Genomic DNA, 20,109 nt, shown 5'->3' on the forward strand with positions numbered 1-20,109 from the left:
GACGTGTCCGACTGCTGTGATTCATTCATTATGTGAAAATGTGTTTCGATGTTTGTGTTTGCACTCATCTTCCATATTCTGCGGGATCCCTGTCAGGATGTCCTGGACGTCACTGTTTTTTGAGCAACCTGACGCCCATTTCAACAAATTTGCAACAAATTTCCTCTCATTTTAACATGTTTGACTAAGACCAGTGGTGGAGAGAAACTAAGTACATTTAATTAAGTACTGAATTTAAGTACAATGTTAAGGCACTTGTACTTTACTTGAGTATTTCCGTTGTCTGCTACTTCATACTCCACTACATCTCAGACTGACAAATATTGTACTTTTTAAAGTAATGTAAATTTTAATGCATCAAGAATTATAATTCAATAATACTGTATATATTATTCTGAAATGGGCCGTTCTGCATAATGAGTACTTTTGGTTCTTTAAGTATATTTTGATAATACTTTTGTACTTTTAATTAAGTAAACTTCTGAATTCAGGACTTTCACTTGCAACAGAGTATTTTACATTGTGGTAATGCTACTTTTACTTAAGTAAAAGACCTGAGTACTTTTTCCACCACAGATAAAGACCACTTACTTTTTACCATGTCAATCAGCTTGCAAAACTTTTGTGAAACAGACCTCTTGTTCTGGTTCTGGTTCTTTGGTCATAGTTCCTACCTCCCAATGAGATATTATTAAAACTGAGATGTTTGGACCTCATTGTGCTGCAAAAAGCATGCAACTAAATATTTTCATTGTCAATACATCTGTTGATTAATCAGTTAGTTGTTTGGTCTATAAAATGTCAGAAAATGTCGATCAGTGTTTCCCAAAGCCCAAGATGACGTCCTCAAATGTCTTGCTTTGTCCACAGCTCAAAGATATTCAGTTTGCTGTCATAGAGGATTAAGAAACCAGAATATATTTACATTTAAGAAACTGAAATCAAGAGAATTTAGACTTTTTTCTTAAAAAATTACTTAATCAATTATCACAATCAATTAGTCTTTACACACCCACACAGTCCTGAGCAGAGTTCCAATCAGCCAGATTAACTAAAAAACACCGGTGTGGGTGTTCAACAGTGGGTAACTCTGGGGGTCTGAGAAGTGAAGCCAGTGCTGAAGTGCCTTAAACTTGCATTCTTTCTAATAGCCAGCAGGGGGCAACTCTTCTGGTTGCAAGAAGAAGTCTGATTATATAAAAAGTCTATGAGAACCTCTCGTGTCACTTCTGGTTGCAAATAACCAAGATGGCGACGGCCAAAAGGCCGAACTCGAGGCTTCAAAACGGCAATCCACAAACCAATGGGTGACGTCACAGTGACTACTTCCACCTCTTATATACAGTCTATGGTTTTCAGAGCCTTTAAACCTTTATCATTCCTATAGGCCCAGCACATTTTGACATGTCATAGCAGGAAATACAAGGACCTGCCCTAAGTGGAATGCAACCATAATTTATGTTATTAAATACAGCTGTGCTTTTCCTGCTATAACATGTCAATATGTCTGCTGTGAAAAAGGTCTATTAGTACGCTTACCTATGCGATTCCCAGCATAGCTCCATCCAACTCCAACCTGAGCGGAGGTGTTAATCAGAATAACTGAAAACATATGTGAAGTTAAAGTCTTACATTAAACACAACAGCGTTTAAATTGAGAAAATAAACAGGTCACCACTTAGAGAATATCAGGCCATGTTTAATTAAAGACTCTCACATAAGAAATACAGGTCAAATTTATATCTGCAAACTGTCATAGTAGTCAACATCAACTCATTTGAGCCGTGTCTTTATAGGCTCCTATAATAACTGCAAGTAATATAAAAAACATCTGTCCACCTTCAAAGCACAACAGAACATAACGGATTATTTCTCCAGACAGAATTCAGCATCTTTCAGTAACATAATCATAAAATATCCTGTTTCCTGCCATTCGATCGATCGGATGCATAATTAAGTGAATAAATCCTGTAGTTTGACTCTTAATCCCTGATGTAGGACAAAATTTAACAATGTTTTTCAAATTAGGGTGAAATAATCAAGTTTTGCGTAATCAATTAGATAGCAAAATGTGATGACAAAACATTGGAGAATCCAATTGGTCTTTTTCCATTTCATCTGTTTTTCACCAAGACAGCATTGTTCAAAAAACAACACACGTGTTTAGGGACATTCATTTTTAAAAATGTCTTGTCATTATACAGAATATACTGTATGGCAGTTTGGTGTGAAAAATATGATGAACATGAGTAAATTAAATGTGTATTCTTAACCGATGTGTGTAATCTCGAACAAATGCCTTTAAAAACAGTAACAGGATGTATCACATGCAGCGCTGGGGCAGAGGAGACAAGGGCATTCGTGTTGAAATCTAATTATTTCTGTGCGACAATCTACCTTCACCTGTTTCAACACCTGCGAGAGAGAAGATATCATGCTTTTACTTCCAAAGAGAGGCTGCACACTAATAACTGATGGAGTTACTGTATACAAACAAGGTCTCTGGAGACAGGTTGCCAGTTCTGTAGGAGCTCGGCTGCTAAAAAGTTGAGTTTATTTAATTAAAATTGGATGATTGCCATCAGTTATGACTATGTAGCTTCCCTCTGTACCACTCCAGTATACAGCAGGTGCTGGTTTCTACTCTCCTCAGATAGTCCAGTTTCCCTGTGTAATGCAGGGCAAGTGAAGTACTCTATTTTAAAAAAAGGGGGCAGGAATAAAGGGCTCTATTTGACATTAAAAGTCATGCAAACATTGACATGCATTTCAAAAACAAAGTTATTTACATGGATTAAAAAGGAAAGAAAAACTGCAAATCAAAAAAGAAAACTCAGAACAGCCAAAAAGAAACCCTATTAATGCCTATTATAGAGTGAAAGGGCAAAAACAGATATTAGAAAGATGTCGTAGTGTTACATATGTTTTCAATACAAATGCATCACAAAGTTGCCTCTGCTCACAATCCTACATCAAATATAAACCAAACTATTCACTCCCTTTTCCGTATCGCAGCACCACCACCTCTAAATTAGGGTTATTGAGTTAAAAACAAGAAGAAAAAAAAAGTAAAGTGCTAAAAATATAATACAAATCAATTAATAAAAGTAACAAAAATAAAACCAAGAAAATATAGCAATATTGCTGGGTCTTAAATTCTCGTATCTTTGTCAGTAAACTATACACATGAGACCTGGATCAAGTAGTATATATACTGTAAGTGGGCTGCAAGTCATAAGATGTTTAAGTACAATGATTTTCAACTAGTGTGGAGTCGGGTATGCTTGGAGATAAAAATCAATACAGTTGAAATTAATACAAAAATCACCGTTATAATTCAATTAAAAAAACTTCCAAATGAACGCAACTGGGGCAAAGTCCAGCACCTGACTGGACTTCTCACTCTCTTGATCACACTAGACTCGGTAGACTTCTGAGTAATGAGTACTTTGGTTTGCCAAACCTCTGATAAACCCTGTTCCTTTTACCGAGATTAAATCTCAAACATCTAAGACTGACTGTCTGTCACTCAGCACGCATGATAATGCCAGGTCTGAACAGGGCCTATATTTTTTCAAACTGTTGTTTTTGTCGTGAGTACTTTCACACAGATTGCGAATATTACGTGGTGAAAAAGCGAGGTTGAGTTGCGCCTATATTTATGAAACAACAACACTAATCCATCCGAACCAGAACAAACCTTGACAAATGTAGCGCAGACCAGATCCACTCCGTTCTTACCTTTCACAATAAAAGCCCTTGACATATGCCCCTGGTGTGTAAAGGCGTTACGTCAGTAAAAACTGATATATTGTATCATCAATGGGCGATTCAACTTTGTATGTCATGATGCCACAGACGGATATTATTGTCTGGTCCAAAACCTCAACTGTCGGATCTTCCTTTGCTGCATAATCTGGTTGTATTGAGAAGGTGTGGGGGGGAGAGGAGGGGGGATATTCGTCATTGGACACCCACCAGGTCCACAACCAGTTTTTAAGGTCCAAACTCGTACTCGACAATACCTGACCTAGAAGAGTCCACAGACTTTGAGAGTCGGCTTTAGGCGTGGTGTTTGTCACTTCATTCCCTGTGATATTCGTGGATGTCTGTGAATGTCTAGTTTGACCTGATCCAAGCAGCTGGGTGGTCCTCAACCCTGTCCAGTATCTGAGAGGCAGCGACCAGCATGATGTCGAGCGCCTATCCTCTTGAGTGCTGCTGCTTTTCTGTTCAGTCTGACAGTTGGCTGAACTTGTCATCCCATCGGTTGTGAAGCAGTCTGTAACAGCTTGAGTGGAAAGTGACAATAGAAAACCAGCAGTACTTCTGGTGCTCAGACGCTGGATATGTGAGCCCTCTCATGTACAGCACTCGCATCTTCTCTCTGTTCACTGAATCTAATGTCTGTCAGTAGTTGGTGGTTGTGGACCGAGTAGTCGCTGTACATTCCAGTTTCATGGGATCTGCAGGTCATCTATGTGCATGTTGTAACTGTTGTTATCTGTGACGTGTTTTTCTAGTCCTACAGTTCATCATTCCAGTCATCACAAATCAAAGCCATCTATCAAAAATATAGATAAATATATCTTTAATATATGGCTTTGGCTCATTTTAGAGTCACTCTTGCTAAAAAAAAAAGAAGCAAAAGTAGGGGCCACAGTGCACAAAGGTGCCTCAAACACACCTCAACGTATTTTTTTCAGCTTCAGTGTCGCAGCTGTTTCACTGGCTTCTCCACCAGAAACAGTTCACTGAGGAAGACTTTCCATTGCCACTGTATGCTGCAGCTGCAAGGATCTCAGTCCAGAGGTTGTGGGTCTGCTATAGGCATAGTGTGCAGGACCTCGTCCAGTAACTGTAGAGCTCTGTGCAGGTGGATCTCGATCCAGCAGGGGGTCTCCTTGATGCTCTGGCGAGGGTAGTCGGGTCCCCAGCCTTTAACAAAACTCATCCTGAGAATACACAGCCTCCTTAGGTCGTCCACCCCGATACCGGCTGCCGCTGACAGACCTGAGAGGAAGGGAGAAGAGGGAGCGGCAATCAGGTCAGTGTGATGCTGCATATGTGTGTCATAAACAATGGATTCAAATCTGCACCAATATACAAGGGAATTATATTAAAATCAGGATTAAAACAACTAAAAACAAAAATATTTGCTGGTTTTCTGAGACTTTGATGACAGTAAACTGAATATCTTTAGACCGAAGCAATCTGAATATGTCAAACTGAGCACTATTTTTGGACATATTTAAAAGACCAAATGATAAAGTGATTAATCAGGAAAATTCCTGTCAGATTAACTGATCATGAAAATAGTTGCAGCCCTACTATTAAATACTTGTCTCTGATAAAAACATTGCATTTAAGCATTTAGAGGAAAACACTAAATGCAAACGTTCAGCTTTGGAGCAATGAAGCAAATATAAGCACATATTTATCATCCAGTAGGAATCAATATGCGTTAAAAAATAGTAGCGTGAAAATTAAACATTATGGCCATTCCTACAGTTCTCCAGCCCTGTATGCAGTTCATACCGATTGAGTATATAGTAAGCAGTATGTTAGTATGTGATTTCCAACACAGCATATGCGTGAATGTGCATCTGTATTAGCAGTTAGAGTATCTTACTAATAGCTGGAGCTATTCCTCCAACTGATCCGGGTCCAGGTATATTTCCGGCCACAGCGGCTGCTTGGGCTGCGGCTGCTGCTTGAGCCGTAGCAGCCTGCTGTTGCATCTGTCTGTGGCACTGACGGAGGTCAAACACCTGGCAGGAGAGAAGACACTTTAAACACTGTTCAGCAGCAAATAGTCCCCGCACAGGAGAAATGTAAATACCGCCACAAGCTGCCATTCAGGCAGCGCCTCAGTAAGAGCATGGCTGTGTCCATGAGAGACAGAAGTGGAAAAGATGGGAAACTGTGGCAGTGTGGGGAACATTTTATGTGACATACACACAGCTACTGTATGAAACCAATGTAAAGGGTAGAATGTCTGAGGAGACTGCATGGAAAGGGATGTTTGGAGCTTGCAAATAGCATTTTATGAAACGTCAACCCTGAGATATGTCCTCTTTTTACAGTCCAATAACCCGTGTGCTTACCTTGATGTAAGCACTGGGATAGATTTTGTGGACAGCGTCTCCAGGGGCTCGGCCCGCCTCTCTGTCCAGGTAGTAACTCTGAACAAAGACTGCGTGGTCACTGAGGCATCGCACCCACACATCGCCCTCGCCCTTACACTCCAGCTGGACCCCTTTACCAATGTGAAGCCTTGGAGAGAGGAAAAAGGACAAGAGGGGAATAAAGGAAACAGGGAAAGAATACGAGTTATGATAGTGCCAATGAGTTTCAATGCACAGTTGCCCTAAATGTTTATCACATCTTGTGCATTGTTGTGAACATATGCTGGTAGAATAACAAATCAAAGGGCTCCTCATGAAACATACTGCGCCACAAGTGGTAAAAAAGAAGATTGACTGACGTGTCAAGTTACACGATTAGTCGGTTGAGTGTTGGAGTTTCCTCATTGGCTGTTGCTTTTTCAAAATGAAAAGGCGGGCAACATCCCGTTATGAGAATGAGCCCCTCTGGCTCACAAAACTTGGACCAAGCTGTCAAACTAGGCGATGTAGTTCTAAAATGAAACCAGATTAAGCGGTGGCATAGCCTATTTCTCGCTTAAAATGTTTTCAGAAGCAGATTTTGGTGCATTGTTTAGACGGAATAACAGAAAGTTTGCGAGCAGGCCACCATGTTATTTCCTGTTTGAAACGTCACTGCTAGAAAGGGCCAGTTGAGTGGAGCGGCGCGTCTTCTAGTGTCCTTGCCAGACCTGGTGGACATGTACCAGTAGATTTAACATTATAGACATGACCACTGACTATTTGTGTGACAATTCAGCCACAAATTCACAGACAGACCGTACACGGTCCAGCCATATACTCGGTTTTGACCGAGTCTTATTAAATAAACAGGAAGGAATGAAAGGAACCAAATGTAAAGAAGGTGTTGTTGTGTCATCTTGGATCAACATGTGCCTCTGAGCTTTCAACTGATGTGTTGATGGTACTCATATTATAGTACGGTGTCTCAAATGGGTAGATATACAGTTAATCTTCAACCAAAACACAGATATGGAAATGCATTTTCCTTAAATATTTTTGGATAATTATATCTGCATCAACGTACATCTAAAGAAACCACCAGTGACAAAATGTCACATGTTGTTTGCTTTTATTATAGAAGATGGTTTCTTGTTCAAATGTAAAAAAAAAAGCTTTCTCTATTTTAAAATGCCATGTTATTTCAGAGAGTTCATTAGCAGTAAGGTTTTAACTGTTTTACTCTACATATTGAGGGTAACTGGGTCCCCTACCTTGCTCTCTCAATAGCCTCAGTGCGATGTACGTTGCTGAGCTGGCCCAAACAGAAACGGTCTCCTCCTGACGGGTCGACGTAGCCATCAACCGTCACGATGGGGCAAGAGGAGGGCACCTTAAACGTCTCCCCGACCTGAACGTCCATCTCGAAATAGGCGATGGAGCACCAGTAGTCAGGAGCTGAAACAGAAGAGAGGACCGGATGTCAGTGGTTTTAAGTCATGAGTGGAAAATGCTCCTCGTCAAGGTAATATTAAACTTTTGTGACTTTTGTTTTCAAATTATAGATATGAGATTAAGACAACCAAGTAACATTTTCATTTGATAACTTGCTGAAACCATCATTCAAAAATGATATTTTGAATCAGTTTGTTTAACTTAAATAATTTCAACACTAAAAACTACAGCAGTTTTGATTAACTGCCATAAATTTGCCATTTTGACAATCAAAGGTTGACACCGAGGCAATCAAACTGAGCATATCAACACAGCTTTATAGCTAATCTAGTCTCACACTTTTAGAAGCAGTTGAAAAGCCTTTAGCCAGGATGATAGCCAAAAAGGGCAGTACTCTGTGAATACAATTTTGGGCAAAAATGTGCAAAGAAAGATGTACTGTTCACTCAGTTTTCTAATACAACAGACCTAAATTCTCTGTCCAGGCTTTATGTACTTGTGGATTGTGTGTTCTCACCTGGATGATTGGATATAGGAGGCTGAAAGGCGAGCTCATTATGTACTGGCCCTGAGAGAAACACAGAGAGAGAGTAATGGCAGCGATTACAAACTTTGCAAAAAATGTAATTCAAGTATGCAATTTTGTCCGTGGATTAAGTTACAGCTGTAGTGACTTACAGTAGTGTGTCGGATGTGGCATAGGAGGGTGATGCTGTAGATGGCCGTTGGTGTGGTGGGGGATGTTGGGGGTGAAGTTGCTGTTCCTAGACCAGGTTGCGCTGGCACCTGAGGAGAAAAGGAGAACAGAAGTCAGAGATCCACAGATGGAACGATTAAAAAGTACACAAATCTGCTGCTGTTGCAATAATTCACAAAACAGAAGCAGAAAATGTCTTAAATATGAATGATTTCAAGTGAACATGTCCAAAACCATTCTCTTTCTGAACAATGTAAGAAAGAATGGTTGGCTGTCAATTACAAACCAGAGTTATTATAGTAAACTAAAATGAAAATAAGCAGGGAAAAATATTTTTATTAAACTGAAACTAAATAAAAAATATATACTTAAAGAAAAACTAATTTTGTATTCGTATTTTGTACATATACGTAGCTACATACTTCTGAGATATTATACCTGGCCCCGACAAAAACAAACTAAAACTACTGTAAAACTAAATATATAAAAACTAAACTATAACTAGCAAGACACTCTGAAAACTAAAACAAAACTAAAATGAAATCGAACATTCAAAATTAAAATAAAAACTAATTGAAAATTCAAAACTATTATAACCTTATTACAGACACAGACATGAGGACAAACAAGCATACACAGGGATATTTTACAACTGTATCTTACTGCCTGATCCAGCAGCGATGGCGGGGAAGGATGACGTTGAGGCAGAGGTGGAGGCCTCAGCGGGCGGGAGCAGGTTTGGGGTCGCAAATGGTTCAGAGGGGGCCGGGCGGCCGGCGGATGGGGGGTGCTGGATGGTCTGGATGGAGTGACCTCCGTCGATTGAGGGCAGACTCTGTGGTCCATCAAAATCGTACTCATCCTTAACCATCAGTGCAGAGCTGGGACCGGTTGTCAATGTCAGTCCTGATAAGTCTGTGGACCGAGGAAAAAGATGAAGAGGTGGAATAGGTTACTGACAATGTTGACTTCTTATCTGCACTGCTAAAAAATAATCCCTTGTGATACAGACTAACTAAAATAGGCATCTACAACAAAGGGAATATCTAAACAGGCACATGCACAATGCAATGCCACTTAGGGTGTTTTCACATATAGTCCTTTTTAAACAAATCAAACTCAGTCCTCTTAAAGTGGACAAACAGAAAGAGGACTCGAAAGAGGACTCTTTTCTCTTTCTGGTCCACTTAAGCTCTGATGGTGCCTCAGTTCTCTTTCTGTTCACACTATAGTTTCTCTGGAGCTCAAACCCACATAGTTTTTTTTACTTGAGCGCGGCGCTTGCTGTGCCGTCCTAATGAAATAAATTCATTAAGCCCATAAACGTCTGTGTGGCGTATATGGAACGGTCCGTTACACCACTAGTCGATAGTGAGATTACATCCAACACATTTTCTATCATACCCGGGACGCCGTTAGCCTTGACCCCCGACGGTACATACGGTAGACTACCTGTGGTACTGTAGAAAAACGAGTACAGTCACATTTTCATGGCATTGACTTTGGTACCGAAGTATCAGTTCGTGGAGTGCTTTGTGTTCACATTGCACAGGTTAAGCGAAAAGCAACGCAGACTTGAAGCGGACCGTACTCAGACCACCTCCCAAAAAGGTCTCAGTGTGATTCGTTTCAGAGGGGTCCGAGTTCTTTTGGAGTGTTCACATATGCGCAAAAAATGCTGACTAATCGCTCCGAGTTCGTTTGGAGGGCTGAAAGGGACCAATTGTGAAAACACCCTTAGACTTCAAGGAAAGTCACATTAGTTGAATGATTTTAGGTAAAGTTACAGGATTGCACCAGTAATTCTGCATGTTTTAGCCCTTAATCTAACTGTGTTGCAGACTTATTATCAAAACTGTGTTTACATTAATATCCTCCTTTAAAGGCAACGTTTGGTCTCAGCTCACTTGAGTATGCTATAACAGAGAACTGACACTGAATTTCTTTTATTTCTGTTAAGTTTTAATGGGTTCTACTGAACCCCATATACATTTGACCGGATTTTAAAAACACTAAGAAAGTTAACTAACTGAAAACCTCCCTGTTACTCACCTATGCCAGGAGACACCACTCTCTCATAGTGATAGGGGTTGACACACACATTGTCACACTTGAGGTCAAAGGCAAACTGGCAGTATTTCACATGCTTCAGTTCATTCTTATGCAGGTCAGGCCACCGCCACAGCCGGGCATAGATTACATGAGGGAAGCCTTTACGTCCAGCCACCTGGGAACAAAAACAACAACAGGGAGAAAGAATACAAGAAAACAGAGTTAATTCATTTGCAAACTCACTGAGATCAAACGTATTGCTTAAAAATGGCTTCAATGGTGAATGATCCAGATAACTGTATGGCCCTACCTGCAGCCGTCCGTCCAGTGTCCTCTGTATGGTCACACACTTGCTGGGATGGGCCCCATTGGTGGTGATCGCTGTGATGAGGGAATCAAGCTCGTCTTTTTTCTCCTTCAGCTTTTTCACCAGGCTCTCAATGGCCCGCTTGGCAAACGTCTCGCTCTCACCACCCTGTCTGTGACACATCAGGCTGTGCACAATGCTCAGGCAGGCATCGTTGCTGGTAGGCGTGTTGGTGATGGACATCTTGACTTCTGTGTCCGACTGCACTTTCTGACAATATATATATATATATATATATGTTGTTGACACAGTTTCACTTAATCAGGAAGCCGGAGCAGACACAATCTTCACAGCAATTCAGCTGTAGTTGAGGCAGATGTGTGACCACAAACCTCTCAGCATCAGGAGGAACGGAGACAAGATCTGAAATAAAGAGGACAACGTACAAGTTTTCAATAAAACTGTTGTGGCTGTAGTTTGTGGTGCTGTTAGGGCTGCACAATTAATCGAATATTAAATCGCGATTACAATTTTGCCGTCTTACAATTAACGTCCCACAATTAATTGAGCATGATCGCCTGCGATATTGACGTTTAAAATGTGCGTTCTGCTCATAGAAAACTGCTGCATATCAAATCAAGCAGCAGTTCCTAAACTAACAGCCAGCCACCAGCTGGTGATCGAGATGTTTTGGCTTCACTTTTGAGTATAGATATTATCTATACAACCAGTCTGTTTATGTTTAAATCAAGAGCAAAAAATTGTTTATCTAGCTCTTAATGTTGCTAATTTTGCTCCAGAAGTGCACAAGATTGTAGCATTTAACTTTAAAGCTTAAGTAGGCAATTTTTGTTGGCATCATTTGCCAAAAAGTCCATAATAACCTTTCAGCATAATGTCATTCAAGTGTTCTAAGAGAAAACTAGACTTCTGCACCTCATCATGTCTGTTTTCAGGCTTTAGAAAATCTAGCCCATGATGGGAGACTTTGGCCAATCACAGGTCATTTCAGAGAGAGAGAGAGAGAGAGCGTTCCTATTGGCTGTGCTCCGGCTGGTGGGCGGTGCTTGGTATTTCCATAACTGATCTCAACATGGCTGCCAGATCACAATATTTCTCATTTTACAGCTAAACAGTACACTAATCTTTCAGATGCCATTAGGAGCACCGGAGGACACAGAGGCACATGATTGTTTTTCAGATTACCTGTCTCGTGTACTACTGTCAGGATACAGTGACCGTTTTTTAAAATAACTTTTTTAAAATCATATTTACTCAATTTCTACCCACTGCAGCTTTAATATTACTGCTGCATTAATGTGTATGTTGCATTTTAACTCCTTTATATCTTGTTGAGTAGTTTAATCTGCAGCAATGCATCATATTCTATAAGGTCATGTGTTTGTAGCGTCACCGTCACAAATCTAATTCTATCAAAATTGTGATCTCAATATTGATCACAATAATCGTGCAGCCCTAGCATGCTGTTGAGTTGTATAACATTATAAAGAGAGGACTTTCTAATACTCTGTCCACCTCAATGAATACAAATATTAAACAAAACCTGAACATTATAACCTACATGACAGATGGATTTAGGTATTTATTGCAGGGCTGTTGTATTAGATGGCATAAATTGTAGCTGTAGGTGTAACTTAATTAATAAAAAGTGTACAACTGACCAAGAAAGGTGTTTCAAATATAGGCTGGATACTTCCTCCGTGTTTGAGTTAATGCCATGGTGCTATTGTGCTGTAATGTTGAGCAAATCCGGATGACAGATTAACTTCCTAACCGATAAACACTCAATATCTCTGTTTCTGCAGCAGAAACTATACCTTTTTAGCAGTGTAATAATAATGCTAGCTCACAAACGACATAAGGGCCTCACCAAGCAGAAATGATCTTATTTGCATTTGAGTTAATAAACCCCTGGAGCAGGTTATTCTAGGATAGAAGTAAGTGTTAAGTTGTTGTTGTTGTCCTCGCCTGCCTCTTGTCGCGAGCTGCTAGCGGCGCCACTCTGGCTGCTGTTAGTCAGCGGAAGTTACTGCATCTAAACGGAAATACGCACGACTTGTCTTCAAAATAAAGGTTTTTAACAGCTAAAAGGTGAACCCTTATTAAGTGTACTATTAGGAATATGAAAGTCAACTATTGGCAAATATTTAAGACTAAAAGTGTTGCAGGCTAACAACATGACATCAGATAACTTGAGAAACTATTCAATTTCTAATTAGTGTAATTTTAGTCTGTTGTAAATGCATTTAATTTTTCATTTCAAAATGTATTTCGAACACGTAGAATACAAACAAAAAATAAAGAAAAAGAATGATCATATCAACAAGTGGACAGTCGGAAACAAGTAGTATTTACATACAATGAAAAGCATAAGAAAAATAAATTGTCAAACACTTGATGCTTTGATTTACATATTCGAAAAGGAGTGAGAAGAAATATAAATTTAATCCCACCCCTTCTCCATAAGTCAATTATTAATTATTGACCAGCTTTCTTATTGAGCCATAAATATACTCTAATTAAATTCTACTAAATTTGTCTAACTATAATTAATAGTATTTATAATTATTCTAACTATAATTATTACCTTTAATCTGTCATACCGAAATATAAATTAATTACTGATATAATTATCCATAGCATTAACTTGTTATGCCCCGATACATATAATTTAGAGGCGCATTACTCACAATGCATTTTAAGCATATCTGCTTGCCACTAATATGTGTTGTAAAATGTATTTAAATGCTTTATCTATCAGGTGTTCTCAGCTGCTACTATGTGGATTACTACTCAAGTATGGTTTTACTCTTTTTATTTTCTATTAACTTATTTGTTGATTTAATCTATTATTACTCTCGTATTTTTGTATTATTATTATTTTTTTTGTTATGTGTTTTTTTAAATTATATTATTTATTTGTATCATTAATATATATATACATATATATATATACCAAGGTGTGTTGTATGGATATCTTGATGTAATAGCCTGGATGTTACATTGTGTATGTTACAAAATACTCTAGTGTCCACAGTCTTACTGTTTTACAATTGCGATTTTTAGTTTCTATCTATCTATCTATCTATCTATCATTGTTTTTTTTCCCACTGGTTATCCTTTCTTTGTCATTGTCATAAAAAATAACAGATTCTCACTATCAAAGTAGGTTGTAGCAGTTATAATATTAGTTGCCATAACTGTAAAGGAGTAGTAGAAATAAAAGTAAACTTATTTATTTATTTATTATTAATTTCTTATTTTTGTATTATTATTGTTGTTGTTTTTTTTTAACTCTATTCTTTCTTTTTTTATCATTATTATTTATTTTCTTAATTTTATCTCAATTTTTAATGTTGAAGTCGTTTTCTCTAGTGTACTTAATGCGTTTGTCTATAAACTCAACTACTTACAAATTGGTTTATAAACTATTGTAATTACGAACTGTAAATTGCATATATGAAAACAACCTTGAAAGAATAAAGTATAAAATAAAGTATAGTTTTACTCTGAAGAACCTAACCGGAAACGCCCGTTGTTATTAAGAAACCTTGACAACGGATTGGCTAGCAACCATGCTACTAGAAACATCAGCTAGCACCGTTGATTGTTGATAGCACACTGGTTAGCCTAGCATGCTACTAGCATGTTAGCAGTCATGTTTGTTTATTATACCGCAGCACACGGGTTTACTGACCACCTAGTTCGTTAAGTAGCGACACAATAACGTAATGTAACAATGAAATATACTGGTTGGCGAGTGATCGCTTGATAGTTTATAACTGAAGAGGAATTAAAGGTTTGTAAATAGCTATCGTTAGCACTGAGCTAAGCTAGCAGAGAGCCCTGCCTCTCTGGGCTGAGTTACCGTGCCAGCGGTGAGATGAGCAGATCCTCTACGTCTCCTGAGTCCTCCGCAGAGATTACACCAGCTGTTTACAGGAACATGGTGAGTAACAGTCCTTGTATGCATGTATGTAGCTTGACATCCTCACACTCAGAGCTCAGGATCAAGTCAAAGCTCAGAGTCCGTGTCGAGTCTCTGGAGCCTCTTCACGCTCCTCTCACTGTTTCCTTCAGTGGCGCGCTGCGCACGCGCAACATGAAGTGTTCATATTTAACTGTTCCAGCTACTAAATGATATTATTATTAAATAAAAGTATTATTATAGCACTATTATTACAGCTGATATTAGGCGAATATAACCATTACGTTTTATATATATATATATATATATATATATATATATATATATATGTATTGCTTCTTCTGTATCTACTTTTATTTCTACTACTCCTTCTACAGTTATGGCAACTAATATTATAACTTATTTTGATAGTGAGAATCTGTTATTTTTGATGATGTTGTAAGAATATGGTATGAAGACAATCACAAAGAAAGGATAACCGGTGGGAAAAAAAACAATGATAGATAGATAGATGGATAAATAGATGGATAGATAGATGGACAGATGGATGGATAGATAGATAGATAGATAGATAGATAGATAGATAGATAGATAGACAGATAGAAACTAAAAATTGCAATTGTGAAACAGTAAGACTGTGGACACTAGGGTATTTTGTAACATACACAATGTAACATCCAGGCTATTACATCAATATGTCCTTACAACACACACCTTGGCCTATATATAAATATATATATAATATATATATATATATATATATATATATATATATAATATATATCCACATAAACATCAATATATTGTTTCTAGTTTTCTAGGGTTCAAGGTTCAAGGTTCTTTATTTATCATTTGTCAATTCCAACAAAGCAGTTATTGGCAATGAGGGGCTTAATATAAATATAAGTAAATATAAAATAGTAATATAAATGTAAATTTGTAATTTTGTGGATGGCAGTATTTCAGATGGGAAAACTGAATGTAAACAGGATGTAATATGTATATGAATGATTAGAAGAAATATATGTATACGAAGATGTAAACAGGAATCTAGTAATAATGAGAAGAACTAAAATATGTACACAGAGGTGTAAACAGTAATGTTGTATGTACAAAGAAGTAATATATATATATATACTGTATATATAGGTTGCAGTTAGGACAAAAATATTTTCTAATAGCATATAAACAACTGCAAACATGATGGCAGCAGAGGGAAATGTTTCCAGATTCAGTTTATTATACGTTTAATTTAAATTGTATAAAATGACAAGACAGTTTTATTTTACCTCCAACACCACAGCTGCTCATTGTACACTTTATGTTCTCCTCTGCTGTTAATGAGGTCCTAATTAGTGAAGTGCTGCATCAGCTGCTGTGATGTTTAGTTGGAATCAAAAGTAGACGTTGTTTATCCTCAATTTGCCTTTATCATTATATCCACACACACACACACACACACGCACACACACACACACACACACAAACTTTAAATGCCCCACTGGTTACCAATTTGTCCCAATTACAGATGTGAATATTACCCAGTGACAAGCTGCACAATGATGATTAATTATCAGCTTTGGTGGCTAATGTACTTGGCATGCTCCCATAATTTGACTTTAATTGTCTATCATCTCTCTTTCTCTTTGTTTCTCTTTCTCATCTCTATCCTCATTTAGCTCTCTCTTCTCTGTTTCTTTCTTTCAAATAAATAAAAGCTCCATTGAGGAAGTTGAGAAGGCAATGATTTTCTTTTGATTCTCTGTGTCTTGTTTTCCTCTTCATTTGTCATTTGCTCTGTAATGACATTTCTCTTGTGACAGAGCAGCACAAAGAGATAAATAAGAAAGAGGCAGAATTAACAATGTTCAAGAACCACAAGAGGGAGTGGGGTCACAATAAGTAGAGTGAGAATGTATCACTGTCACATTGTTTTGCATAAACATATTGATGAAGGGCTTTGTGGGACACTTACAATGTGGTATACGTCCACAGTTGACATCCACTTGTAGTGTAGTTCCCTATATTGACCAGCAGAGTGCAGTGAACACCAGGCTATAAACTCTGCTCTGCACTGGTGTCCTCTGAGCAGGACTAGGAGAGGTTGGATTCATTTTGTGAGTTTTATGTTTAACTTGGTGAGAAAAATATTGGAATTAATGTTCATCACCTTCAGATCTTAAGTTGTCACAGAAGTGAATTAAATATTTACAAAATGTAATGTACTGAATGAGTGAGAGGCAAGAGGAAACAAAAGCAAAGCAAACCAACACAAGGTACAGGGCTTGATCCATACTGTGGGTGTCAAAACATATCATATCAATTATAAACTTAAATCAAACATACAATGCTCTCATGTGTTTATAACCCTTTTACAAAAACGGAGCTGAGTCAAACACCATGCAAATATTTGATTTGATTTGATTGTTATTGCGTCATGCATAAATGAGATATGCCCAGCCCAAACGGGCTTACAAGACACCGTTATTTAAAAAACAAAGAAAAGATGAAGGCAGGAACCAGAGAACATAAATTACAAATAATACTAAATAAAGAGGCCATCCTGATGTTTTTCCAAGCTTGAGAAACAAAAGTAGAAAACTTATACACATTAAAATTAAATAGCCATTCCATTCTGTCATCATCCGTACACCAAACATTTTTGGATTTTGAAGAGACATTTAATTTAATATAGAAATTCTAAACTCATCATAGAATGGACAAAACAAAAGAAAATGTGATTAATTTTCAACTTCTCCTAATTTGCATAATTCACACAACCTGTTGTCCTCCTGGATGATTTTAAATCTGCCAACTTCAAGGGCCGGAGGAAGGATTCCTCTTCTCAGCTGTGACAAACAAAGACCTTTGACTCCTTGATAAGTTTGCTATAACATAAGATCATAAGATCAGCTGCTACTATGTGGATTACTACTCAAGTATGGTTTTACTCTTTTTATTTTCTATTAACTTATTTGTTGATTTAATTTATTATTACTCTCGTATTTTTGTATTATTGTTTGTTTGTTTTTGTTATGTGTTTTTTTTTAAAATTCTATTCTTTCTTTTTATCATTATTATTATTATTATTATTTATTTTCTTAATTTTCTTTCAAGCCACTTCACGCACTTAAGATTCAGTGCCATAATTGTGCTTGATTTGAATATATGTTTATAATTTTGGTTTTAACAATATAACTTTAACCACTTTTCTTCAAATCTAGCAAGTAACTTTCTTCTAATTTTGTTCGTGCTGCATGATAAATTATTACTATACATATATTGTAATTCAGCTTCCTCAAAAACAGCATGAAGCAACATGCACTTTAAACTACATACATTGGGATGTCCAGCAGACATTTTCAGGAAAGGTTTCTATTGAAAAGTGACAGTAAAATATAAAATGCAATACACTCTCAATCTCATCCAACTCACAATTTCTGTTTTCCCTCTGAATAAATATTTAGGCTACCAGTAATATATCGGTTACATTGCTGTTTAAACTCTAAGTTAGCTTCATGAGTCCAAAGTCGAATAAAATCTAAACAACATGTCCTTCAAAAGAAAATATATACTCTTGAAAGACTAACTTTTTGGAGCTATAGACCCTCGCCCAACATTTATGGCATGTTAATGTTGACTGGTGTTTTGCAGTCTTTCCTCCCAACTCAATTGTTTCACTTCCATATTATATTCCGTTAATGTTTTAACCTTGAGGTAGTTTTAAATCCATGTAAAACTGGAATGAATGGCTCTACTTTCTGGTAATAGCCCCACAAATTGGATTTCACTCATTTTAGCTCCCAGCATGCTTAAAGAATGAGCGTCATAGGAGGTTGCTGCAATAATTTATTTAGCTCCAACTGATCATGAAGCGAAATGCGTCTGTTGTCCTCATGACTGCCATTCATTCTGCATTAGATGCAGTGGATGTAATATTGCAGATGTTTTGTCTGGCAGTAACCACAGCTTTCATTAGCACCATCTGAATACCACGAGAAAAAAACAGGAAATAACACTTTAAATGTGAAGTTTGTCTTATTTCTCACATGGCTGACAGAAAATTACTGAGTAAATAACCGCCGTTGCCAGGTAATACTGACACTTTCAGAGCAGTTTATGACTGTAGCGCAGTTTAATGATTGTGGAGCAGCTGGTAGATAATGGATTAGGACTTGATCACAACGGCACATGTTTGGAAACAAAGATTTTCACAGCACAAAGTGAGACGCTGTGGTTGGTTGAAGTTGATTTTCTTCAGGGTCTGCACAGATGATGCTGAGGTTGATCAGACCATTATACATCACCTTGACAACCATCCCTCAGAGGCAAGACACATGGCTGCTGTGTGTGTGTGTGTGTGTATTAATGAGTGTGTGGGCCTCACTCTGTTCATCCATCAACAGAGTCACAAACCTAAATACAAATGGACAAGCAAGAGAGGAGCTTTAGGGATGTGACTGTCTCTGTGTCAGACTCTACTGAGGACAAAAAAACACACAGCACAAAGGGACAGCAGCTTTCCAACTTAACACACCGGGTCACCCGCTTTATAACCTCCTCACCGCTCCCTCTCCTCTGCCTTTTTCTATTTCCTTCTTTTTCCTCCTCCATCTCTTCTTCTCCATCCATTACCTCCTTTTTGCTTTTACTTTTCATCTGTTCTTCCCTTCTGTCCTCGTAATGTCAAAATGAAAATACTGAGATTTGATGTAGTACTTTGATGTTTAACTCCTTTATGTCCTGTTGGGTAGTTTAATCTGCAGCAATGCATCATATTCTATAAGGTCATTATATGTTTTGTAGCGTCACTGTCCTGTGAGATCCACGTATCTCTAAAAAGTCAACTTTTCATGGTGTCAGAAAAACAGCCCTGTGTTCAGCTTTGTGACGATGCATTTTCCAGCTGATCCAAGAGGCTTTTTAAAGAGTTTATTTAGCTTAAGAAGGAGGAGGATTTTGTCAACACATACAGGAACACTTCATCCTTCAGTTTATCACAAACATTCAACATCAACACATCTGGAGATACCTGATTTTCACTGGACAGGAAGGGGATTGTAAAGTGAAACATCAGGCACGTGACACGAACAGCGGTCTATGGATGAAAGCCTTGTGTTTGTTGGTCTTTCGCTCTTTAAACCACGTCACATTCCCTGTGCGTTTACTGTTGACCGTGGATGGGTTTACATTGTAGTTAATGGAAAGCCTGGTGTGTCTTATACCACCGTGAAAGGGTACCATGTGCGTCGGTATCGGATGCGTCGGCCGTGATAAAGTGTCGGAATTTGACGCCCTGGGAATGAGAACGAGCTGGGTTACCAGAGAAAAGGCTTTTTAGGATTAAGACTAACCAATGTGCTTGATTAACGTAAGGCTCAGGTAATGTTTCCATCCATCTACTCATCCAAAAGCTCTCCTCACACCTTCTGTTCCTTCCCCTTTCCTCTCCTCCTTTGAACGGCTTCCTCTGACGCCTGAGCACATCACACGAGTGGGGGGACGTATTAAATCTGAAATCTTTCCACTTCAGTGGGATTCA

General features: G+C 38.1%; 1 protein-coding gene across 2 annotated transcripts; it reads right to left on the bottom strand.

Moving 5' to 3' along the window:
- Positions 1-2,158: 2,158 nt before the first annotated feature.
- Positions 2,159-14,729, bottom strand: LOC119492918 (mothers against decapentaplegic homolog 4). Of its 2 annotated transcripts, none has more exons than XM_037777797.1 (10): positions 14,508-14,729; positions 10,622-11,041; positions 10,312-10,486; positions 8,923-9,174; positions 8,241-8,348; positions 8,080-8,130; positions 7,382-7,565; positions 6,108-6,276; positions 5,633-5,771; positions 2,159-5,013 (listed from the first exon to the last, which is right to left on the bottom strand). In XM_037777797.1, the coding sequence occupies exons 2-10, from the start codon at positions 10,859-10,861 to the stop codon at positions 4,802-4,804; spliced, it is 1,530 nt and encodes a 509-aa protein (XP_037633725.1). In that variant the 5' UTR covers positions 10,862-11,041; positions 14,508-14,729; the 3' UTR covers positions 2,159-4,801. The 2 variants fall into 2 exon arrangements, with proteins under 2 accessions (XP_037633725.1, XP_037633726.1); XM_037777798.1 differs by lacking the exon at positions 14,508-14,729 and adding an exon at positions 12,510-12,621.
- Positions 14,730-20,109: the final 5,380 nt, after the last annotated feature.

Source organism: Sebastes umbrosus, chromosome 8 (assembly GCF_015220745.1).
Source record: "Sebastes umbrosus isolate fSebUmb1 chromosome 8, fSebUmb1.pri, whole genome shotgun sequence".
In the NCBI taxonomy this organism is placed as follows: domain Eukaryota; kingdom Metazoa; phylum Chordata; class Actinopteri; order Perciformes; family Sebastidae; genus Sebastes; species Sebastes umbrosus.

What these genes read in the sequence shown, in the direction of transcription:
- LOC119492918 (XM_037777797.1), bottom strand. Translation starts at nt 10,861, where the DNA reads ATGTCCATCACCAACACGCCTACCAGCAACGATGCCTGCCTGAGCATT. An exon ending in TCCTATATCCAATCATCCAG is followed by an intron (nt 7,566 to 8,079) that starts GTGAGAACACAC and finishes CTTCTGTTTCAG; the next exon opens with CTCCTGACTACTGGTGCTCC. An exon ending in GAGGCTATTGAGAGAGCAAG is followed by an intron (nt 6,277 to 7,381) that starts GTAGGGGACCCA and finishes CCTCTCTCCAAG; the next exon opens with GCTTCACATTGGTAAAGGGG.